This window comes from Lissotriton vulgaris, chromosome 1_1, assembly GCF_964263255.1.
Source record: "Lissotriton vulgaris chromosome 1_1, aLisVul1.2, whole genome shotgun sequence".
NCBI lineage: Eukaryota > Metazoa > Chordata > Amphibia > Caudata > Salamandridae > Lissotriton > Lissotriton vulgaris.
The window spans coordinates 441,601,028-441,627,270 of record NC_141685.1 but is presented as its reverse complement, the minus strand read 5'-3'; the positions used below and the strand labels follow the sequence as shown (position 1 = coordinate 441,627,270).

The 26,243-nt window shown below is 39.3% G+C and overlaps 1 protein-coding gene across 12 annotated transcripts in view; it reads right to left on the bottom strand.

Annotated features, from left to right (window-relative positions):
• Window positions 1-26,243, bottom strand: part of NFIA (nuclear factor I A) — a 773,858-nt gene that overhangs the window by 404,431 nt on the left and 343,184 nt on the right. For all 12 annotated transcript variants that reach the window (XM_086953211.1, XM_086953183.1, XM_086953198.1 and 9 more), the window contains exon 2: window positions 25,513-26,044. In XM_086953211.1, coding sequence (XP_086809337.1) covers window positions 25,513-26,044 — 532 coding nt within the window. The remainder of the gene's footprint in view (window positions 1-25,512; window positions 26,045-26,243) is intronic.

Below are 26,243 nucleotides of genomic sequence, written 5' to 3'. Positions count from 1 at the left end.
CGGTGGCTTCCGCCGGCCCGGAGGATGCGGATTCACCGCCATCCTAATCGACCCCATAGTTGGGACTTTTCCAAGTTTGGTTTTCATGGCATGCTGAAGTTGCTACATTTGAAAACATGAAAAAAGCAGTAACAAAGCAGGAAAGCTAGCTCTTGTCTAAAGAGTGTATTGAGGATACACCGTTTTTTTTACTTCAAATTGTATTTTTCTCCATTCCATTCCTCCTCTAAGGCCATGGCCTCAAAATGGTATTTTTCTGCAGAGCAAACTACCTCTCCCTTAGTGCTCTCTCTGCCCTCGTTTTGTGGCCTAGCTCAAGTCCACGTATGACCGCCCCCTTGTTTCTGTTGTCTCTGACCATCTTCAGTGGTTTTTGTCTCAACATTAAGAGCCTCTTCACCTTCCCACACTAAAGGTCTGTCACTGTGTTAATTCTACTTTCTATATTCATGGTTCAGAAACTTTCCTGCACAGCATCCCTTACCTTCATGTTACAAACCCTATCAACGGGTAAAGGCAGGAAGACGACCTCAGCCACCACAACTCGTCACTTTGATTAAAATTGAGATGGTAGGTGCCTGGAGTGGGATGGAACTGCACTCATTATTCATGACAAAACACCTGGAGTTAGCTGCAGCATAGATCCTCCCTGTGGTACAATGTGGAACTTGACCTCAGCCAGGTAGAAGAGTCACATAAAATGAAGGTAATTGCCCCTAACTCACCTATCCAGATATTGGCCTGAGAGGATCTTGGAACTCCTAGAAGAGTTCCTGAGCTAAGATGCCAATGTAGGGAGATTTCTGATGCAGATTCTCATTTTTAAGATCTATCTTTAATTTTACCTGCTCGCAGAAGTTGGAATGTAGAGCACAGGCTAATAACTATAAACACAAAAAATATTCTTTTGCTCGTCAGGCCATTGCTTAGACACTGAACTCCAAGATTATTTCACTGCTAATGGCCTTCTCGAACATTAGTTTCTATGTAGAATCAGCCAGATTGGAAGTCTGAAATAACTGGATAATGTAAACTCAGACTGATTTAATTGAGTGCATTAGATTCTCACCAATCTCTTTAAGTTTAGCGTTGCTGCTCCTGTCCAGTCTTGTATCTTGGGAGTCTTCCTGCTGACATGGCACAAAGAAACAGATTTTCCCAAAGGCTTACAAAATAACCATACATTGTCTGATTCAGTAAAGAGCCAATCAGCCAGTATAAAATCAGGACAGTTCATGCTTCTGGACAAGGATCCTGTTGAAGGTTGTGTCTCAAGCAGGAACCATTCTGTTACGGAGCACCTGAACATTAAGAAAGTTTACAGCACAGGGTTACATGGGGCATCAGAAGCTCAAAAGCTATCCATTGCATAGCCTGGGTAAGGCAAATCGGACATCATAGGTTCTAGAAGATCTCAAAGTAGGGGAGAAAATGTTGAAGTGGAACCTAAATATTGTCAGAATATAGCCTGACATAATGAGTGCCATAAATGTTGTCTCCTAATATAAGACAGTGTTGCCCCAAATGATTTAATAATAGAAAATCTATATCCAATGGGACAATATTTTTGAACTTGATATTTAAGACACAATATTAATGCGAGAGAATATTTCTGCATATGACATGGACATGCAAGGCCCATATTTGCTCCAATATTAAAGAAACATTCCCTCAGCTCTGGTGTTGGAAAAGGAAAGTCAAAAGTGTCTTGGTGATCCAGGCTAGAATACAATGGGATCACCAACTGTAAGTAAATATCAAAAAGAGATTCCTGGCCCTATGCTATCAGATTGAGTTACGCTGTGCAACACAGTGAATTGAGCTTATTGGTTCTCCTTAGGAAAGGAGAACTAGTCCCTGTTCAACCCCAGCAAGAGCCTTTCCTGAAATCTAACAGCTGATTTCTAAGTGGCCCAGAGGGATGGCAGACCTATAACTTGACAGCCCGTCTACATTTCTAAGAGGCTGCAACCTGAAACTCATTATTCAGTCCTTCGACTTCATTAGTATCCACTGAATGCTGTTGTGGGAGGGAATGAGGTCAGAGTACAATTTTTCCATATACTCTTAGCTCATAACAGGTTACTTTAGTTGGCTTTTGGTCGGAGCTGGGTACAGACAATTGAGCTTATTCCTACTAGTCTTGCCCCTACAGCCCAAGTATGTATCAACATGGATTATTTCTTATGAATAAATCGAGGCAGCAAGCACATGCATTGAATTCACAGTCCCTGGGTATCTTCTTTGTGGATATCTGAAGAAGTGACAATAGGAACAGGATTGAAAGAAATTCAAATAAGTAAATAATCAATCATATAGTAGAAATGGAACCATAACATCACTTGTGGATTTCATAAAGATACATAATAAAACAGAGAGGTCCCACTTGTAAGCACTCAGTGGGTCTGTGCTAAGAACATCTCTTGGTGCAAAATGCATTGTTTACATGAGTATTTATAAATAGAATCCCTAGCAAACTGATGAGGAAGAGGAGGCAAAGTTGGCCATAGAATCAGGGGACTCAATGCTTTCTCGTCCAGTTAATTCTTCGGGGAAATCTATCAGTGCTTCCCAGTCGAGAAGTCATTTGCGCTCAGATACTTATACCTTATGGTCTTACGGATGCAGAGTACTTCTTTTTGCTTAATGAGTACAGTTCTTATTAGTACCCCTTTTCCTTCAGATTAATAATGACTGCTAACACTATGTTTAAAAAGAAATGCTGATTAAAAGCAACTCTGCCAACGCCTACCCTATGGAAGGTTAATTCCCTTGGCACAAACGTAGAAATAGACGTAGTTATAGACCGACGAATAGTTTCACCCTCCCGCTCCCTCACGCTTCAACTGACCTTGACTAATAGTTCATTGTGCTTTTATTACAAGGACCCTTGTACCCTTCAGAAGCCAGCATTTATTATTTAACTTTTTTATGTGAAGGAATATGAACTGAAAAATTAGAAGCAGAGAAATGTGTGCTGCAGATCTGAAATGGCCATTTAACCAAATTGCATACCTGTGCTGCGTCAGCTATATAGTAGATTCATCTCGTTCCATTGGTCTAATGGATGGCAATTGAATTTAATTAGCAAAACTACTTTGACTTAGCCTCATACTGCGCAGAATGTAATGAAATCTTTTCCTTTTTTTTTCTCAAGACCTAAAGAATGTCCTAACTGCATTCCACCGTTAGAATATTAAAAGCTACTGTAAGGTACACTTAGGAAATACGGAACTTTCCCCTTCACGATTACTTAGGACCAGTGTGTAAGACGGCATAAAAATGATTACAAAAATAGTTCCAGCGCTACATACTGTACGGATTCAATTATCAGAATGTCTCCATTAAAAGCACTTTTATGGTATGAATAAAATGCTAATCCTTCCTATGGATCAATACCGTGGGTACAATTCTATACTTCATTCAGAGGAGCAAGTCGCCCTTTATAAATCATCTTCCTTTAAGAGGCAGCACAGGATTCTTTAAAAAGATTTCATGTGGCTATTTAGCAAGTAAGACCAAATATCTCCTGTGATCTGCCATGAAGACATATCTTTGCGACATTATGTGAATTACAGACAACAAATGTACAACAATTAAATGTTTCAAGGACACAACACCTTGCCTGCACATCTGTTTTTTCCAGTAGGTACTTTGCCGAAACTGGTTGCATACTGATATACAGTTATGAAGGCAATTTTAAAGAAAAGTAACACATGTTAGCTACTAATGGTTACTAGTGTTATTATTAAGCCACAATGTTACCAAGGAGGCACAGTGAAATGCATTCTTATTATTGCTCTATCTTTGACCTTGAATTTGCATTCAATGTATTGGGTTGTAGTATTTTCTGTATATGGAGACAAGAGGGGTTTGGGGGACAGCCGAGTCGCGAGGTCTGCCCCCGGGCAGTTTGGGAGGGGGAGGGAGCGAGACATGGGCGCGACCATTTTGCCGTTTTGGGCTGCATTGGGTATAGCCCAAAAGCAGCCCAATTCCATGTTTTGCAGCCCAACAATAATAGGGGCTTCCCGCGTGACCTAGCCACCAATTTAGGTATTGAAACCTGGTGGCTGGGAGCGGAGCGAGGTGCTTTTGTCCCTCCCTCCCTCCCTGTAGGTTTTGGCTTTTAGGGGTTGTTTTTTCTCGTCGGGTATCCCTTTTGGGGCAATAGAATAATTTTTATGAAGGCTGCGGAATTGGGACAGGTACACAGGGCGGGGTTATTTTGTATGTTGTTGCTGGAAGCAGGTGCAGGTGGAGTTTGGTTGGGATGTTGGCCAAGTTTGGCTGGAGTTCGGTATTTTGGCGTTAAGTTTGGTGACTTGGGGAACGGGAGCGGGGAAAGGGGTAACAGTTTGGGGGTTACACTAGAGGGTAGTTTGGTTACAGTTGCAATAGGACAGATAGGAATGTAGGTATTGTGAGGTCTTGGATTTAAGAAGTAAGGGAGAAATTTGGATATTCATAGGATATAATGCTGTTATATATTGTTATGTTGCGGGGTGGAGGGATATTATCATGTGGGATCGTAGGGGTGGAGGGAGAAAAACAAAAAGGGGGTCAGGTAACTCGATGTTTAGAGAGGTTCTAGTTTTGTATGGCGGTTTGCCAGTTTTGGTAATAATGTGATGTGCACCTGTTTCAATAAAGCGGCCTTTTACACACACAAAATGGTAGTCGGTAGTGCTTGCCTCCCCCTCTCCCTCCCAAAGGGCTTGACATCCATCATATATTTTTATATAGCACTTCATATCAGACCTCTGCCGTTTACGTGAACAGTAAATAACATTATAAACTATTACTCCAAGTTCTCAATTTACCCACCTCTGCAAATTGGAAGGCTGAGTTGACCTTGCTAGAACCTTCACCTTTGACCTGTGATCATCATATGTTTAGGCAGCAAACATTTAAGTCACTATGGGCCGGATTACAAGTTTGGCGGTCTAACAGCGGCGGTGCAATGCGCTGTCCGCTGTAGGAATGCCAAGCCTGTGGAGCGACCGCCCACCAAATCAGGAGTTTATTCCTAGAATGGCGGGCGGTCTTGCAGCAGCCTAACAGGGTCGGTCTGGTAGGCTCATAAAAGAGCCTACCATGCAGACCGCTGCACTGAGAGCAACGCCTACACCTTCCAGCATGGTGTGGCATACATGCCACACCGTGTAGTAACTGGGGGTGTAAATCAAGCGGGGCACTGCATGTGCCCCCCGCATGCACCCCCTGGACCCTGAGGCTGTAAGGGGTCCTTTTAGGGCACCTTAGTTGTCTCACCGCCACCCTTTTCATGGTGGGCTCACCTCCACGAAAAGGGTGGTGTTGAGGCAACTGGAAATATGCTTGGCGATGCCGCTGCAGCACCATCAGACTATTTTCACTGGGATCCAGGATCACTTGCGTGCGCAGCGGTCCAACAGCTGCAGTAGTAATACTACAGGCAGTCTCGCAGTGCAGCGGTGGCCGAACCATCGCCACGTGATTGGCGGTCCTATGGAATGCCAAACTCGTAATCAGGCTCTTTGTCATAATGCTAGCTAATTAGTCAACCAACTCAACTGAGGGCCTACGGGTATATTATAGTTATCCTAGGGGGAACAAGTATTTTGTGGCTCTTCTTCAGTGCTCCCTTAGCACTTCATAAATATTACTGTCACATATAGGCTATCGGGTATTCCTGCTGGTGGTGCTCCAAGTCAACTGCTAAGTACATCTTTTCCCTGCAGATGGATGTGATTGAGCAAAAATACTTAAGCACCAAAAAAAAATAATTTACTTACAAATGTCACCCCTTCTGAGAGTTTCAACGTGTGTCAGTAGGAATTATATTCTCCTGGTTTAATTACATACAAGTTATAAAAATGTGCCACCTACTCAAATGGCAGATAATACAGCAGCACCTCTGTAAAGTTTAGAAGTAGTACTTGCTCACCCATCACAATCCGACTCTCTAGAGTATATGTAGAAAAAGGTCCCCAAATATACTGGACTTAAAGACAGTGAGATTTATCTCAGTCTACAACCAGATGTGTTTAAAAAAACAGACATCTGCTTGGTGGTATATTCAGCACTTACATACATCCCATCTGGGTCCAGTCTGCCCTAATATCTGTATGACTTTAATGGTGCATTTTGTGGAGATCAAACCTTCTTTGGCAGTGAAACTTCAAATAATACCCTAGGTAGGATACCATGAACGTTGTCTCTTTCAATTTTGTAGGACTACTTTCTGTACCCAGACCGTGTAGGCTCAATGTTTTAACGCCTCATACGGAGGCTCCATAATAGTCATACTTTTGGCAAGAAAAGGCAAGAAATGGACTTCACAATAATGCATATGTAACCTTTGTCACCAACTCGGTTTTCTATCAGTTGATTAACTGACAAATGTTTTTATATTTCTTTTGTATTTATTGTGCTACACACCACAACTGACCAATCAAAATACTGGAACCAGGCTTGGGTTGACAATCAAGGATCGAAGAGGACAGCAACAACAGGTGGGTGTTTCTTAAAATTAGTCACCCTGAATAGGGCTCCTAAATCTCAAGGCAAGGAGTTACAGAGTGCTAAGCTTTACGATTCAACACTCTTGCAAAAACAAATTTGATTCTGCCGGTACATATGGAGAGAGGGTATCTGGACAAGTCGAAAGCAGTAGACCTCTTGCAGCAGTGCTGGTTGTAGTACTCGCCCAATCTGTTTCAGGAAGGTTTTTGCCAAGATGCTATCTCCCATATGCCTGCTCAAAATAAACTTCCATTCCATCTTCCCAAAAATAATCCAAATCTAGCCAATGCCCTCTAGCGAAGATGATAATGAAACTGCCTGTTCTGTGCTGCCCGTGACCCTAGCCTTTCAATTAATCCTCCTTCCAAAGAACTTTTCACTTACTACGCGATTCACAGATTTGTTTGCACTCCAAACATTTCCAAAACAATATCATCCTATCATGATTACAGAAATTTGTGAGCCAAGTCCACTATTATCGATGCCTCTTATAAACTTTGCAAGCCCATAGTCACTTTTTTCCAAAACAAAGTAAATCAGTTACATATTTCCCAGACTTACCCAACTCCAACTCTCCTATTAATTAGGCATATACTTCATCATTTACAACAAACCCAAAATCAACTTTAAAACTTTGTATGGCTATCCTCTATTCACTTGAACCACTAGATGACTAATACATTTTGCTCTGGTTTCAAATAAGGCATTTAGTGGTTAAACGTTTACCAGAACAGATAGCCTTTTTGAACGGTCTTTTTGTACCACTATTCATAGCTTGGTGTGGTTGAAGTGTTTCCTGTATTTAAAGACACCAATTTCCCATGACATCAATAACTTCACCAATATCAAGGTTTGGTACACGAGATGTCATAGTTCTAAATCCATTGTATTAACACCTTAAGTGCTGCCGTCAGCCAACGGTCATCGCGAGCACTACCTCCCCAGTGCTGCGCATGACCGTTGGCCGACGGGTCAGCATTCGTTTGTCGAACGTTCAGAACTGGGCGCTGAACGTTCGAGGCTCTTAAGGTGTTAAATTTGCACTCTAATATGACTCACTCTCTGGGCAATTTAAAAGAAAATCTAAACATCTAAAAAAGAGAAAAAAAGATTCCCATCAAGCTCTTCGTTCTGTGAAACACCTTCCATTCAGCCATGAGTAATCTTATCTCTCCCTTCTTTTTACTTTCAAAACTGAAGAAAACTTGTAAGCTTCTTTAGAGAAATTCAGACTGGTCCATTGTGTTGGTGTTTTGCAAGTCTGAGGCCAATCTCTTTGGGAAGAGTGCTGTAAGAAAATGACATAACATTCATGTTCGGGCATGTCTGGCATTCACAATCCATTGGAAATGAAAAATACCCAGGAACTAACTAGCCTAGATATAAAGCAGATTGCTTTATGTTCTATTTCACATTTAGCAGGAAACCAATACAGATCTCAGTGGGAAGCCAAAGACTAGCCTCACCTTGTGAACAAAGATGATAACAAAGGATGGATGAATTTGATTTTAAATGAGACATTCTTTACAATCAGTTGGACAGAGAGTAATTCAGTTTCAAACTCTACTCCCAATGTCCTGACCTAGGAACCAGAGACCCGGGGGTCCCTCGGAGTAGCTGGACAAAGGGAAAGTGGGAGAACACTGTTGACTTCTGTATTAAGAACTGTTTTCATCAGCCGCGGTCCGTGCAGGTAGCAGCGGTGGGGCCGTGTAAGGGGGGATTTAGCGGGACGATGCAGAGGGGAAATCAAATAAATAATTAATTTTCACTCTGCATCGTCCCTCGGAATCCCCCTTTACACAGCCAAACCGCCCCACCGCTGTTACCTTCATGGACCGCAGCTGGTTTTCATACTTGTATAATTCATGTCAATTCAATTTTGCTTCACTGACTGACCAGATGAAGGTCAGACTGAGACTTGCACAGACAAGATGTGGCCTAATGGCTAGACTGGTCGACCTTGAAGCTGGGGAACCGGGTTCGAGTCTCGGCAGGGACGCTCAACATCCTGTGATTCTGAGCAAATCACTTCATCTCCTCGTGCCCAACAAAATGAATATGTCCGTCTGTAAGGCAACTCGTGCTCATGTTACATTCGGGTCGAATTCGCTCTATATAAAACTTCTAAAAAAAAAAAATTTAAATCAAGGATCCCAAGGAAGACTTTGGACGCATCTTTAAATTCTCTAAAACAGTTCTATGTTTCCATATTGTGGAGTGCCTAATTATTAACTCAAGTAGTGGGAACTAGATACTGTTAAAATAAATTGAGATAGTTTGTATGCAACGTCAGAGAGCTTGCATTTATGAGTGGTAAAGCAGCAGAGCCTATGGCCCAACTATAGTTTACGTTACTTGAAATTATTCTAGAAAATTGTAATCAACTCACGGCCGACACCAGTGACTTATAGAACTTATTTTGGTCATAAAGAGTTTCAATACAAGCCACAGAACAGTGCTCCGTTTTAGTATAACCAGAAAAACAATGGTAGGAAGGTAGCGATTGAGCTAGTGGACAACGCGACCAGAGACCGTCTGGCTAATTCGCGCATTGGCGGCATCGTCCGTTCTAAGATAGATAGACTACGGAAGCTAGCGATTGAGCTAGTGGACAACGCGCCCAGAGAACCTTGGGTTAATTTGCAAAGTAGCGGCACCATCCGTTTTAAGACAGATATACTACAACTACCAAGGTGTCTATGACAGTCTGCCCGGCTGGGTTCACTGTAAGTAAATTCATTTTTCTTCCACACGCATGGGTTACATTTTCCATTAGCCCACTATAAGACGTCCCTCACTCCCTGTCCTGATGAGACCCTCATTCTAAGGGTCGAAACGCCGTCGACGTACTTGGAGGCGAATAAGACTCATACAGTGCCTATGATTGTATAGCAGCTGTCCCACAATTGATTTAAATAATTGCTCCGAGTCATGTCTCTTTTTTGTAAATAGCCACCACTGTAACCTGTATAGTTAACCTAATTGTACACACGTTGTTTCTTTGGTTACTTCACAAATCACTGGGGACACATTGCACTTTGTATATTGTATTATTTGTCATATTCAAAAGTATTTTTGATTATTTTGTCATTTGAAACATAAAAAATGGTTTGAAACTGATTTAATTGTGTCTCTCTCTCCTTCCTGCCACCTTTTCTCTAATACTTGGATTGGTAGTAAGTCCCCATTTTATCAAATATTCATTAAGTGATATGCCACAGGAACCATTGTTTTTCTGGATAAACGCTTTACCCTGGTTCCTTTGTGAGTAGGGTCTCCCTTGTTTTCTTTTTCGCATTTCGCCCGTTTTAAGTATAAAGCCCTGCTACTTCATGTATCAAAGCCTTTACCTGCCCTTCCATTACTATATGTCAATTCAATAACTGTTATTGGTAAATATGTCTTGTAATCATCTGGCCTTTGCTTAGTGGAGGGTATGGTGTTCTTAGTTGTTTTGATTGTCTATCTGGCCCCAGTTTGAGGACTTAAAATAAATCTGTTTCTTCAAATCACAGGTTAGTGCATTGGTTTCATAAAGAGCCACCTTACTGGCCTCTGGTAAAGAGAGAAACAATCTTTAATCAGTGCTACAAAAAAATCAAAATTAATCAGAAGTGAAAAACAGGTTTCAACAGAATGATAAATCAAGCTTCAAAGGGATACCTGGAGGCATCCTGCAGCAATATTCAACTATACTAATATACTACCCAAATAACCGAATAACATATCCACTACTCAAATTACTTCATATTTATACTATTCTAATTTTCAACACTAATCCTTTATGGGTTCCATTAGGGGTAACACGTGCTATATGAGTGCAAATCTTTCTCCCCCTTTTATCCCTCTGCTATCCTTCTCGCTCCAAGTAAACTGATTAATATCCACCACTGAAATTACTTCATATTTCACCATATTAATTCACCATTAATCCTTTATAGGCTTCCTGAATAGCGTGCGTCAACAAGCTCTATATAAATACAAACCTTTGTCCTCCTCTGTCCTTATGCTATCATTCCAAATCCAAATAACTGACTAAACTATCCACCACTTGAAATGTACTTGCATGTTTCACTATACTAATTCAACACTAATCCTCTGTGGGCCCCGGTGTAGCGGGCTACTCGCCGAAAAAGCGCTTCAACGCCTCGTCAGGGGTAGTAAGCGCTATATAAATGCAATTACAATACAATACAATACAATACAATATCAAAATATGGATACACACATAAACAATGAAAACAGTCCATTCGTTTTGTTCTTGTAGCTTGTGGCAAATTTACCATATGTGTACTCTGGAAGAAGGACAGGGATAGAGTGTGCTGCCAAAATGGTACCTAGCATCTATATACAAGTAAAAGCCGAACATACTGATTAATGTATAAGCAAAGACTACTCAAATGAACCTTCGATGTCTTAATGACGTAACACCATGAGATGGAAAGCAATAAGGAAGCAAGACATTTTTGAATGTAATGGACCGGAGTCAATTCTAACAAGACTTAAGGAATTAGATACTATTTCATATTATAGTCCATGCAGAGCTTGCATCTGCAAACTTACATTTTGCAGACCTTTTATACACACAATAGCACTGCCAAGGAGGATAACAGTTTTCTGCAGAGCGCGATGTTTGACGTAAGTTGTTGCAATAGTCACAAGCTTCATGCAAATGTCCTGAAGTGAAACTATTTGCAAGCTATCCAAAGTTTACCACAGACCTTCACAAAGGTTGCAAATCATGAAAACTTTGCTCTGCTGTCCCGTAAGTGCCAATCAAGAACTTCAGTCTTATTCATTTTACATTAATACTACACAGACTGTATCATACCCCCGTGAGACTGTTTAAAATGGGCCTGGGCACAGCGCCTGATGTAACCGCTGCCACTTTCCAAATCGCGGTTTTCTGGCACTTCTTAAAAATAAATAAAATATACCATGGTGGGTTATTAAAATGAGAAAGCACTTCTTACTGCAGGAGGCACACAATTTAGCCAGGCAATGAATTATACTGTTTTCTACAACCATTTTAGCTACATTGTGGCACCTCACAAAAGCAGTGAAATAATGTATCTCTTGTACTTCAGGCAGCAGAGCAGACAGCTACAAGTGAACACCTGCTGTCTAGACCACAGTGCTTGATTTGTGCAGGTGGTGGACACCATCACTCAGTTTTGGTGACGGAAATATTCTTCCCTTGACACAGAGCAAGAGAGAGAAAGGGACAAAGAAGGAGGAAGAGAAAGATAGGAAAACTGTGACAATGGGAACGAGCAGGGACGAAATAAGCAGCAAGAATGAGAAAACGAGATAGAATAGAAGGGTGTTAAAACAAAGAAACAGCCTTGGTATCCTGCAAACCCAGTATCCGCAGTGCTGACAGCAGGCTCCAAAGAAAAGGTTTAGTCTGCTGCACTTATTTTACTTTATGTGTTTTTGCAGACTAAGAACTGCAATTCCAATGTACAGCTTGTCTTCCATATCTGATGCAAACACATATTAAGAAGGTGATCTGCAAGGATGATAGGCAGGGTTGTATGTGCTTGTGTGATTTGCAGTGATACATTATTGTTGTCCTGTGAATAAAGCTTCTACATTTAGGTAGGGGGGCTACTGGATTTAAAGCTGGCCATAGCAGAACCAGTGACTACCAAATTCTATAAACAGAGATTTGTAGAATTATTCAAAGTAATGGCATACTCTTTTTTCACATTCTATTAACCTGGACTCGGACAGATTCAATTGCAATCTGCAGCGAGTGTGGCAAGATTGTTTAATGGATCCACCCTCACTTCGCTTTCTAGGTCAGCAAGTTACTTTTCTACTCACTTAATTTGAGATTTCCATTTTCCAGAGCAAGACGCTTACTGGGTTCCAGCCTATGAGTGTCTAGTGAAAGTGGAATACAAACATTTACTTTTTAAGTGACTCAGTAGAATAGTCTATGGTTCTTTGAAAAAAACGCAGTTTTAGCCTCTGATCATCAGCACCTTTTCTCCAACTGACTCATTTTAAAATATTAAAGAGGAAAGTGCAGTCTCAAAACTCTACTGATTTCAACTCATTGGCTTAAGTATTACTTCTAACTGTTAAAACACTCAACAATGCCTTACAAGAAGAACAAACGTTAACTTCTTCAATTAAATAAATTAAATCAAAACAAAAGCTTACAATATTTAAGATTCATAGATCAGACCAGTTCGGTTTATAATTTATTTTTCATCAATATACATTTATTTATAATTTGGAATACAAAAAGGTTTTTGGGAAATATATACATACATTTTGGGAGCTCAGCATAAGTTCAGAACATACTTAAAAAAGAAGACAAAGAAAACACTACAACATGGCATATTGTCCAAACACTAAGGACAGAGATATCGCAATGTAGTAACAGTTATTCAATTTTGTCGCTGAAATTCTAAAACAAGTTTTCGTACATATTTAAATCTTTTTTATAAATAGTCACTGGTGTCGGCCGTGAGTTGATTACAATTTTCTATAATAATTTCAAGTAACATAAACTATAGTTGGGCCATAGGCTCTGCTGCTTTACCACTCATAAATGCAAGCTAAAACTGTACTAGCTCTCGGACGTTGCATACTAACTATCTCAATTTATTTTAACAGTATCTAGTTCTCACTATTGGAGTTAATACTTAGGCACTCAACAATATGGAAACATAGAACGGTTTTAGAGAGACGAGATTAATAGGAATTCAGTTTTGAGGGTGTTACTTTTGAGGTGGTTAAGTGTTAACCAGTGTTGAGTTTTGTTCAAGATGTTATTGAGATAGTCTTGGATCATCCAAGTGAGTCCAATTGAGTGGGATCTACCACTGTGGATTTCTCTCCTCTTTTGGCAGAAAGATCTGGAATAGTAAATCCATTTAAGCATGTCAGAAGTCTCTTTGTGGATTCCTGGCATACAGAAAGCGCTATATTCAGTTATAAATATAAATTTTAAACTTACGTTTAAAACTGGGGTCCGTAGAAATCACAGCTAATGTGTTCAATATGGAATTCACAATTGTTTTTTCACTCTGGAACCTGGCACTTCAGCTTCAGTTTGAAAATGGTTCAAAGTGAAGAAGCCTTTTTTGTTATTTGTGGAAACAATTGATTAATTGCATGATTTCGCTTTTCAAAATATCTACTTACTAAGTGTTTTAAGACAAAAATGTCACAGAGCCAAATCTCCTCTATACTCAATGTATTTAAAGTTTAGCGCAGAAATAAAATACAAATGGCAGCAGAGAAATGTACTAGGCAGCAGTGTTATTTTTTTGCATAATACGAGATTCTGACAGAGACCAGTATTTGAGAAAAATTAGGATTCACCCCTTCCCGGTATCCAAGATACAGTAAAATAAATATTAGATTTTGTAAGTAGTTTTTCACTACTCGGGAGTTGTGCGGGGCAGTGTGAAGTACTACTGTTAAACAAAACCAGCCCCAAGCACTGCTGCTTTTGTTACTGGGGGCCGAAATAGTAGCATCGCTGCAAAACCAGCCCCTACCACTCCAAAACCAGTACTCACCCTTCCAGCCTCCCGGGCAAATGCCTACCCGCTACGGCCAGTCCGGCCATGACTGTGGATTAGGTACAATGGTCCATGGCATCAAAAATAAGAAGCCATGAAGAACTTATTTTATTTTGATAATATTTGAGCCAGTTTGAAACAAGCTGCTGCACTAGTAGCCTCTCAATGTCACAGGGCAAGGGCTATCATGGTGATCATGCCATCTGGGGGCAGCACATGTCTTTATGCCTTCACTTAAGACACCCTCTAAACGAAATGGCGGATGGAATGGGGGGGTCCATCAAATATTACACTACACAGCAATTCAAAACACACAAAGTAGCGACTAGACCAGCATGGAAGTATGTGCCTAACGTGTACCAGTTGCCACCTAAACTCATCCACTGCACTGTAATTTGTGGAAAGTCTACTTACTCTAGTAGCAGAAACAAAGGGGTTTGTCTGCCTGGAAATACTTTGTTAAGTAACATCTAAAAGGTATGCTAGCCAATACTAATTTAAACAATGTATCCAAATTAACTAGTAGAAACAACTGACAGTCTGTATTATCGCTTGACCGTCTGTATTGTTTTTTGATAATAAGTTTTTAATACAATACAGCACAATGTTCAGGGGATTTGAGAGATCTACAAATTGGTGGTGAGGTGACAGTTTTGCACACAAGCGTCTGGTCACCTATACAAGATCAAAGAGGAAAATTAAACTATCTTCACATGAGACAAAAGTAACATCCTTAAAAATGCCTGTATACAAGCATAATTTTCCAAGAGATGCCTTGTAGATGTTACGCTCAAATTTAAAGTTAAAAATAAGAAGCCTCGGCTGATGACAAAAAAGTTGTGGAAGTAAATACAGTCTCCTCCCTAATATTATCTTCAATGTCTAGGGTACAAAAGGCAGTAAACGGACAGTGGTTACAAACAATGGCTGGGATGGAGGACATGTACCACGATTACTGGACTGCCAGCCTTGAGGGAGGCATATCATTTTTTTGTGTTCTTGGATGAGTGTGTATTAGAGAAATAGCCTCACTACTGGAGTCGCTCATTGTATTAGGGGTTCCCTTTGGAAATGACCCCCCTGGACTCTGCCAGCACAGTATTATGTTTAATTCCTGAAAGGGTAGAGGATCAACTCCACTTCCACACTCACAAGCAGCTGTTAAGGCCAACTTTAAACTAATCTTAAGTCGGACTGTTGTGGTGGGGGAGCAGCAAGGTGTCCTACATTGGTCTCTATCTGTGGCAATAGAAGCACCCCCAATTTGTTCAGAAAGGCACTGGAGGTAAATGTGAACCAAGGACCTGTTATTCTTACAATCTGTCACCCTCAGCCACTACCACCATCCCAATAAAATATACCAATCTGCACCACTGGAAGTTGCAACTTTAATGAAGTGGTAGGTTTGTTCCCAGACATTTAACATAAAGGATGCCAGTGTTAAAATGAATGCAGGAAGCAAACAGGGATTACTGCTCACAATAATATAGTTGCTTATACTAATCCAGGGTGTGTTTTCTAAAAATTAAACTATTTTATGTTAGCACTACTGACCGGTACTACACAAAGATATATGTTAAAATGATAAATGGTCAAAGCCAGACTTCCAAAATGTATCTCCATGCGTGCTCATATGTATGAACTCCATTAAGGTAACACAGAAGCAATTCCGAGAATTTTGAAAATTCATGTTTAAAAAAAGTAGAAAACACTATTTTAGTATATATGCTGCTATTTCAGTCTGATTGTTCCAAACAAACTACTCTTGACTACTATTATAATGTTAATGGTTAATCACTAGCACACCAAACCATCAATCAGCGCCTGTAAGAAGCCTTGCAATGCAACATTAATTTAATTGATTTTTGTTTTGTGCCTTTAGCGGTGCTATATCCCTAAATAAAGATAATGCCCTAAAAATCCTTTAACAGTTAAGTAACAAGTGCTGATAATCTTCCTAAACACATTTTAATTAATCCTCGTTAATGCTGAAGCCGAAGAATGAGGAGTTGCAATAGGAAGCTTTCTCCGGAATATACAGAACAGCGGCTATTGTTGGGCCATATCTAATGACACAGGGTCTATTTGGAAAATCCAATTTAAACATTTTAGAAAAAGATTAAAAGCTAACTAAACAAACCCATATCCTTTATCAGTTAGTGACTTTGCGAAAATAATGTCTGAAAAAAAGTTACATTTTGAAAGGGTTAAATCATACACATCTGCCAATATTTTCAGTACTATTAATAGGAATAAGTTAATATTGAAGCTAGATTTTCACTTAAATCATTCTCTCCAAGAACCAGTTTAAAGAGGAAAAAAATCAACCTTCTGGCAAGCCATGTCTACACCTTATGTTAAATAGCGCAAATGCTGTATTCTCTAGGGAACAGTGCTTTCACAAATCTGCTGGTTAGTGAGTTGATGTTTTAGGGTAAGAGATCAGACCTTCTTTGAACTGAGGTTCCCGCTATGGAGCTTCACTGCAAGAATGGAAGGCCAAGCAATTTAAAATGTATATAATGACGTCAAGTATAGTTAGTGAGAAAACATAAATTTCAGACAAGATTTGGCAGCTGTAGTCCCAATGCCTTTAGTAATCAGATTTTTTAAACCATTATAGAATATAATTGTTTAATAAGACATGCGATTTGCCTCTTTGACCCAAAAATAATATTGTATTTAATTGTAAAAAAATCTCACAAAAAATCTTTAAAAACAAATCATTGCAATCTGTATACTGATTTAAAGGAGAAGCAAGTTGTATGTTTATCACCTGTGAATATTACACCTCATTGCAAGTTTGGAGCTAAATTGTAATCACTGAGCAAACAATTGTTTGCGCAGTGATCAAATTTACAAGCTGTGTGATATCACACCCTGGCAGTTTTCCTCCACAAGATTCCGGCAGGTCAAACGTGCCAATATGTATCAGGAAAAAGGCTCATAAAAATAGGTATAACATACAGGATTCGGTGAGTTACATACTGATTTAACATGCAATGCTGTAGTCACAAGCTGAAAACTCACAATAGGGGGAATTTGACACATACCTTACCCCCGGGTAGTGGTCTTTACCATGGCGAGTCGGAGTTTGTCAGAATCTTTGTGCTTTCTATTGCACCAGATATCATGGGGCACTTTGTTTGTCTAGTGTGATAAATAGCACCTATTGCACGTTTCTGGGGAAAGCATGGAGACTTTGATGCTTAAACCACCAAAATCTGCACTGTACAGTAAATACCATAATCTGTTCCCTGTTAAATTTCGGCAGGTTTGACCTGCCGAAATTTAACACTGAGAGATATTTAATGGATCTGGTTATTACCGGATGCAGTAATTGTGACCCCTGTGCAAACAGGGCTTTACGCAGGTTGTTAGAAGGAACTAACCCATTCAAATCAGGGCCCTTGAGTGGTAGATAATTCACTCTATACTGCCCAACTTGTAATGTGGGTCATTGAGTTTAATGCCATTTTTTTACCAGCCATCCAAAACATGCACATATATTTAAAGCTCCAACTCTACTTGCAGCAGAAACAAATACACCCTCAGTTAATTGCTTCCACCTGACCACCAGCAATGGTTTATATGTGCCTGAAATCTATGCACTTAGAATCTTTGTACAGAGAATCTTACAACATCTAATGATTGTCTTTTTTTATAGGCTTCATATGTGACATCTCTTAAACTATAGCCTGCCCCAGATACCACAGTGTTATTCTACAGAATAGTATTACAAACATTAATAGGAAACAAACACTGCAGTGTTTTCATCGAAAACAAAATATTACCTTACAAAACACAATAAGCGGAGGTGAGATCTGTCAATGAGCATTCTATTTAAAAACACAGTTTTCTGCATAAAATGTGCACACAAAAAATGGGATGAACTTCTGGTCACACCATTAGCCCTTTCTTCCTATCTCAAAACAATTTTAATGTCTGCTCACAATGCCAAATTCCAAGTTCACTATTGGTTTGCCATGTTTGTCCTTATTTGCCTTAACATTAATCTGTGTCTTTCCCAGTTTCAATTATGATTGAGGTGCATGGCTGCCTGTGATCGGTCATTTCCAAGTCAATCAAAATAAGTCACCACAAAAATGGACCAAAAAATTAGAATAAAATTAGCATCGGTACTCGCAGAAGCTGTTCTTGCTCCCATGACCAGTAGCGGTTGTTTACTGAGCCAGGTGCCCATCTGTGCATTTTTAAGACACTATAACCACATTCCAAACATTTTCTTAGGTGGGTGTTAAATGTAAGGCCTCTGTACCCTACTAATAACTCGCATCTCTCCCTACTCCATCGGCATAGGCACACTGGAAGAGATCGCTATTTAATTCTAAACTGATTGCATATTAAGCTGCAGCACAACATGGTAGCTCTTCCGCATAAATCCGATATTAACCACTTCATGCTGTTTGGAAAGGCTTTCTGGCCCCATCTTGTGAAAATCCTGATCGAACACCTGCGCCTCAGCTTTGGGAAGCGGGCACCTCAGTGTGCCAGCCTGGCCATCTGGCCAATCTGCATGTTCTGACTTTTCCCGCTTTCACAAGGCGGAAGGCAAATGGGCAGCCAAATGAACCTCCAGCCAGCTCCACCTGAGAAGCACCAGGCCTGTTTTCAGAGCTGCAAGGCAGGGCACCACACAATAAACAAAACGTATGCTGCATAAGGAATAGGGCTCATGCAATGCAATGCATAGTATTAAAGAGTAGAAGTAAGTGTTCCAGAAAATAAATGACCACTATGAAAAAGGACATGTTGGTGCTAAAACGTGAGCAGGAGCTTCTTTAGCGGTGTGCACTCCATGTCATACCATTTTTCAACCCGGCTCCACGCGTAACTTAAAGTAGCTATTAACTGGTCTAATGCAGGCGCAATCAATACCTGATACATGAATGAGTTCAGTCTAAACCATCTAAAGCCTTTCTGACAGGCCCAGAGAAAAGACTGATGTAGCAAAAGCAATGCCTTTCAGGATGGGGTCATAGCACAAGTTTCACCACTTTTAAAAATGTTTCCAAAAGGAATTCTGAAATATCATCTCCATATTAAAGATATCTGTTTTGTTCTGTACTTTTTTTTTAGAAAAATGTCAGACATGCCCCTGGAACCTAGAATGACACACATCGATACTTAAATAAATTGTCCAGCACAGATCAGCCATAAACACACCATGGCGCTAATTTAGAAAAAAATGGCGTTGATGCATGAGGTAAAACCTGGTAGCAGAAATGACATTTTGCATGGGCTTAACTTTTCATGATAATGGCAGAGATGAGAGGCATTTTTGGGCGTCAATGCGGAGGTAAAACTGCATCAACTAGCAGTTTTACTGCGGATATTAAATTGACGCAAGAAGTAAAATGCATATCTTTATCTGTTGCGGAGTACATAAAGAGTGTTGGAAATTGTACCGACACAAAATCGCCTCCAAATATTGCACCGCAGAAAGTACAAATTCAACATTTTCTAGAGGGCAGACAAAAACGACACTTGAGTAACTTTTCAGACGTGTTTTGTCAGCAGCTATTAAGGTATTAAATGCCCCCCTTCCGACAAAAACTATCGCTTCGAACCCAAGACAATAAACCCATGACACCGTCAGTTCACGCTCGTTAATGACCTCCCGGCTGCTTCCTAACTTTTTTTTTTAATAACAACACGTCTATTGGGAACCTGATACGAGATAACTCTTGGCGATTTGTTGGCATGGGATTAGTTTTTTTTTTATTTTTCAGTTTGTTGGCATGAGTTATGTTTTTTTTTTCTCTTTTCTGCGGCCTCGCAAAAAATATAAACAAAGGAAAAAGACCCATCGAAGAAATCGTCTTTAAAAGCGCACACGTTGGGAAGAGCTTCGCGGCATTTGTGGAACACAAGGCCTGGTCTCGGTTGACTGGCGCCTAATGAGCAAAGGTTAACCTTATCTGAAAGGTCAAATGGCTAATGGCGGAGGTCATGACCCTGACAACTCAAAATGTTGAACTAGCCACGCGCCTGTTGCACGACTAGGCCTGTGGCGGCTCATTTGCTCCAGACACAGCAATAAATCACGCTTCCTCTTTTAAGATGCATGAAGTCACCTGGAGAACAGTATTTTTCACCCCCAACTGATAGATGACTACTTCTTGAGATTTCTCTACAGGAGGAAGGGGTATTGTTTCACTTTATATAACAACAGCGGCAAGGTGGAGATACATGCTTGATACTTTAGAGTAGCAATAACCCTCAGGATTTGTTTGCATGTTGTGCGATATTTCACAATATAGAAAAGGGAACTCACACTGCAGATCTGAGCATTTCAGAACGGGGAATAAACATTAGAGAAACAAGCCTTACGGGTGAAAAAGTCCGAATGGATTTTGGCACGTTTGTGGTCTTTGTATCCAGCCAGCTTTGGCGCCATGTCGCAGTGTACTATTTACCGAGGCACCCAGTCTAGAAATGCTCACGTTGGCAGTAGTAGCCCCTAAACAGCGGGGCCAGTAAAATGCTCAGTAATATATTCTTTTGTGGCAAGGGTGCTGCACACTTGGTATAATGTGCTATTGCAACAGCTTTAGACAGGGCCAATGGCCAAGATGTTGGCAGTCGGTCAGGTGCAAAATGGGATTCTGAAATGAACTAGAATGAGAAAACAGAACGGACAATCCTTTGTGTATGCGATTGAACTCACAATCAACTTTGGAAAAACAGACTTTGACGCCAATCTTTCAAATTGTTGGCATGATGGAAAAAAACAGAAGCAACTTCATATGGCAAGGGATTTCAAAACATGTATGTAGAAAAACAAACTGGTCAAAGTTAAAAACATTGGCAAGCAAAATGTTTGAATGTAATTATTTTTCTTACATGTTCGTACTAAAAATTGGAAATTACAGAAAATACATTTGCTGCCTATCCATTTATCTTGGAGTAAGGCCTCAGCGGTGTCTAAAAGAAATTTCGTAAAGGATTCAATTGAGCATGAAAAACTGAATATCATGAGCACAGATTTTGTATTTTTCTAATTGATCAATTACTCAGACCACAAGAGATTCAAACTCAGTTCTCCGAAAGTAGGCCGAAAGAGACTGCAACAGACAACATGTAGTGGTTGAGGCACACAGCTGTGACAGTGTCCAGTTTTGCTGTCAAGATCACAACAGCCTTCTGTTTAGCACAAGATGACAACAAGGGGCCTTGAAAATGCCCCCGGCTTGAATGCCACAAAGGGGTGAAACATGTGTTGGCTGTTGCTTTGTGATACAAAGGAACAAGAAAAAAAAGACCAACAAGAAACTTTGCATTTTAGCCTATTTATTCAGCAACATCTGTCCAATATTTTCTTTTAATTAACTTCCGGGTACCATTTAACTGTGACATGATGTCAATAAGATAAATATTAAGTGTAAGCATCCCTGCAAAGAAGCAAACCTATTCTGAACTCCTTCTGTAGGCTGGGGGCTATGACCTCTAGGGGATACTATCACACATAACCAAAAACTGATACAGCAATTTATCGAAAAATCAGATCTGGATGCCCACTTATATTCTATAACCAGGGTCACTGGAATTATGTGGCAACAGAAGAGCAAATAATGTGGAAGACTTAGTAAATTATATGTCAAGAAAAGCCAAATTATGCATCATAATGCAGCACATTTTTATATTGCATTACTTCACTATTTCTAAACTTGGTAACACTATCTGGGCATTGGTTGCACTTCATAAGTACCAGTAAACACTCAAATATAGCAATAAGCAACAGAAAGGTGACCATTCCAGCTTTGCATAGGGCCTTCCACTGTGCAGCAACATGTGCCATTGTATTTTTTAGTAACTTTTGAACCGTCTGAGGTAGAATTTCTTTTTATTATTAAAATCTGTAGATTATGCATCAGATTATGGATAATGAGGCAAATGCTGCAAATCTATAATTATATGAAAATCGCCACACAATTGCTTAATTCCAGTGGGCATGTCTATAACCCTCTCATGGGACACTGAATTAACAGAAAACTTTTTGATGGTTTATATTACCACGAAGGTAGCATAAAACAGAGCCTTTAGCAGGGTTTTTAAACCCTTGTTGATGTGACCATATTTTCATTGGTTATACATAATAATTCAACCTTTGCCTCCATTACTAAATGTACAACTTATTTTATAATACAAAATAAAAATAATCAATTTGCATCAGTTATAACATTTACAACATTAGTCATTCATTGGATAATAAAAATCTGTATGAGACTGTAAGAGGGAATTTTAACATATTTCTTTGGTATACTATGTTTACAGTTCAACAAATTCATCATAAACAGAACATACCAAATGCAAAACTTATTTTGGTAGTTACTGGAACAAACAAAGACGGTACAAGAACTACGTTGGAACATCAGTCAATTTGACTGATGTTCCAAACTAGGTCTAAGTCATCTAGTATCCCAAACATCGAACATTATAATTTTTCGGAACATATTCAAAGCTTTTGCACTACAGCATACTTCCTTTTCACATTGGTGACCGTCTTCTTTATTCTACATTTGAGCATATGCTTTGCTCATATACTTACCCAAAAAGTTGTTTGCTTGCCTATGGTACATTTTTTAACTTTAAACAATGAAAACTAAATACATTTTATTTAAAAAGTTATTACTTGCATGCATGCTTGCTCCCAATCACAATCTAAAAGATTTTTACATTAAAATGGTTTCCTAATCATGCATGTTTTTTACCCGACCCAAATTAATATCTTCCTTTGATATTATAACTTGTACATTTAGCAAAGGAGTAAAAACTTATATTGTATTATTTGCCTTGGGTGCACCTCACCAAGCGTTACAAGGACCTACCAACATCTAACATAAAACCCATTTCCATTAGTAACACAAACCTGAAGGTGTTGTGACCATGTTATCTCCATAATAAAGATTACTAAAATGGTTATGTCTATATTGGATTAATTTCCATTCGCCACAACCTTCGATGACCCCACTAGAGATCCCGACCATAGGGTTTGAAAAATCCCTGATATACAGACTGGGCTTTACTGTGCTCACGAGCACTTGCTTACAGCAAACTGAATTGTAATGATCACCTTTGTCTAACTCTCAGTGTGTCTCTGGGGTCTGCAAATGAATAATGTAATGGCATGTGTGGTAGAAACTGAGTTACTGTTTACTCCAAACAAGTAAACACAGCACAGCTAGATGTCACCGATGGGAGAAAGCCTGACTTTTGGTCTGGTGGATCACCAAGTAACTAATAAAGTGCCACAGCCTCTATGTCTGACAGCAACTTAGATGGAGTTCTGGGAGACTATAATCACGTGAATTAATATAAAGAAAACCACTTTGGGTAAACACAGCATGTGATTAAAATCATATCAGCTCCTTTTGTTGTGTTTTGTTTTATCGGTTTCGGCAACTAAAAGTAATACTCCTTTATGTCTATTAAGAATCATAATTGGTTTTAATTAGAATTTAAAAAAAACGACCTAACACCACCACATTTAAAATAATACTAAAGGTTTTAAAAATAAGCTAGTCACATCAAATGACCCAAAACAATATAAATGTTTATAAGCAATGAACTACATATAAAGAAGTGTGTCATCTCTGTATTTAAAAGTTCTCCATTTCACAGAAAGCAGCAGAGTTAGTACACTCCAGACATGCATTTAAATCTCTATGACCTTTTTGGCACGATTGTCTTAGATGATAACATTGGTTCATAAGTTTCATCAAACAAACTCCACTAAAGCCTAAAAAACAAACTCGGTTTGTAGTCTACTTAAAATCAGCAGCGTACCACAAAACACTGTATTCAGTCTTTCACGTGTGAAGACAATGGACACGATCAACATAACATTTATCCTTTCTATCTCTGTGCATATAGAATTTATGCACTTTTCAACTGACAAACCATGGAGCATAAACGCATCCTTCAATAGTCAACTCAGAACATTTCAGTTATACATGCACAAATATTTTCATACAGCATTCTTTGCATTCCTTGCATTTGACTTACATTTCTGCAATAAGTTCATCCAAGACTAAAGAGCGGAAGATGTGACCAAACAAAAACACATCCAACACTTCAACATTTAAACAAAATGCTGACTCTGAAATTAGACAAAATATAAACAAATTCTAGGAGAGAGCAAAAAAAAAGTTTATCACTATAGCATCTGCTTCAGATTAGATGTAGATATACTTTAAACAATGTGCTACATTACAAAAGAAGCTCAAAGTCCTTCCAAACTCTCTCCTTTGTCTTTCTTTAGACTGCATATACCATTATTTCTACTATATTTTCCTGCCCTCCCCCCCCCACAGCAAGGAGACTCATTTTGATTCTCTATATGTCCCTATGTATTTAAACACCTTAGCCGTGGCAAGTCTTTTTTCTATTTTCCCCAGTACTGAGCTGATGTTTACATGCTCGTACAGACCAAAGATAGTAAAGATTTTTTTCACATGGCAATGGATACACAGATGTGATGTTTGGTGAATTCTTACTCAAATCCAGGTGGCTTAAATAATGTGCAAAAGGGCTGTTTTCTATAATTTGGAAATGTTACACAGAGTCTGAATTATGATTTGTAGAAAATTCACATGGTTTATTTTGAGCTTGCTTGTGTGGTTCCTGAGCATACACAATTGAAACATTTCTAGAAAACTGATGCGAAGTTAAATAACACACATTAGGTTAAAAAAAGTAAGAACAATAACTTCTGTAAGCTAACACTATGGGGAAATGGAGTTACAAGCTAGACTGATACTTTAAATGTCAATTATAATTTGATTTTATGTGTTGTGTACTATTATTTATTTTGTTTGCCAACATTTTACATTATTTTTACAGTATGATGCTACCCCAGTAAATTGCAGATGTCCATTAGAGAAACAAAGAAAAAAGACAAAAAGCCTGATGTCACATAATCTTACAAATATGTTACAGATAACAGCATGTTATTGCCATTTCTAGAGTGCTGATGATATTTAGAAAAACACTCAGTCTTCATGAGTTATCTTGAAATCAGAAACCAGAGGTAGCAACGCAGGAGCATAAGTACTATTTTCTATAAGATATCTTATGTATCATTTTAGTACTGCTTATTGAGATGAATTTCTTACTTATAGATACAATACGTTTGATATTAAGATATCTTACATATCATTTTAACATGGTTTATCAAACTGTATTTCTTACATATAAGTACAAAACGCTTAAAATCACAGATATTACCATAACTTCAATTCAAGGCATTGACTGTGACTACCAATACTACTCAGAAAATATGATCCATTAAGAACTACTCAAAGGCACAACAATCAATTTCCAAACCATCACTAGTCATCATTGGTCTGCATTTCATTCAAGTGAGTAGATATTGGAAGGGTTCTGGCAAGAAATCTCAACACAAAGTTGAGGAACTCTGCAAAAGATGCCTTACCTGCGGCGTGCACAAAGTATGCCAAGTACAAGTCGAGCTCCTTCACTGAAACTCCTATGTGATGTGGCTGCACGCACAGTCCGGGGTTCGAGCACTGTGAGGACTTTACCAGGCGTTCACCATCAGTACTTTCGAGCGGGATACCCTTAAATAAAATCACCATAACCAGGTCCAACCTCCAAACCTTATCAGCCTGTCGTAGACAGTCAATTCTTCGCATCTTGCCCTTCTGGTCTGGATTGGAAAGAACACAACAAGGAGATTTTTTCCCTGTGACTGTGAGAACAAAATCCTCCCGGTACTCGGGCCTGATATCTTTCCGTAGCTTAGCCAGAAGTCGTGATGCCCATTTCTGTTTGACCTCGGGCTTTTCACTCAGCAGTTCATCTTTCACTGCTCTCTCTTCTTCTTTCGACATACGCTTCTCATGCTTCTTGAAGTATTTTCTCTTTCGGGCTTGAAGGTTGAACCAGGTGTATGCAAATGCTCGGACGTGGGGCAGAAGTGCTTCAATGAATGGATGAAATTCATCCTGCAAACCAAAATAGACAAATATGTAAATGCTCACTATAAAAACAAACACATCCACAAGCTCTCTAACAATAGTGAAATAAAACCCTGTCACAAACCCCAAATTTCAAAGGAAGATATTTTTTATAGAAAATGGGAATAGGAAATAAAACTCGGTCACAAACCTCACATTTCACCAGGACAAGAAGGTAAAGATCATT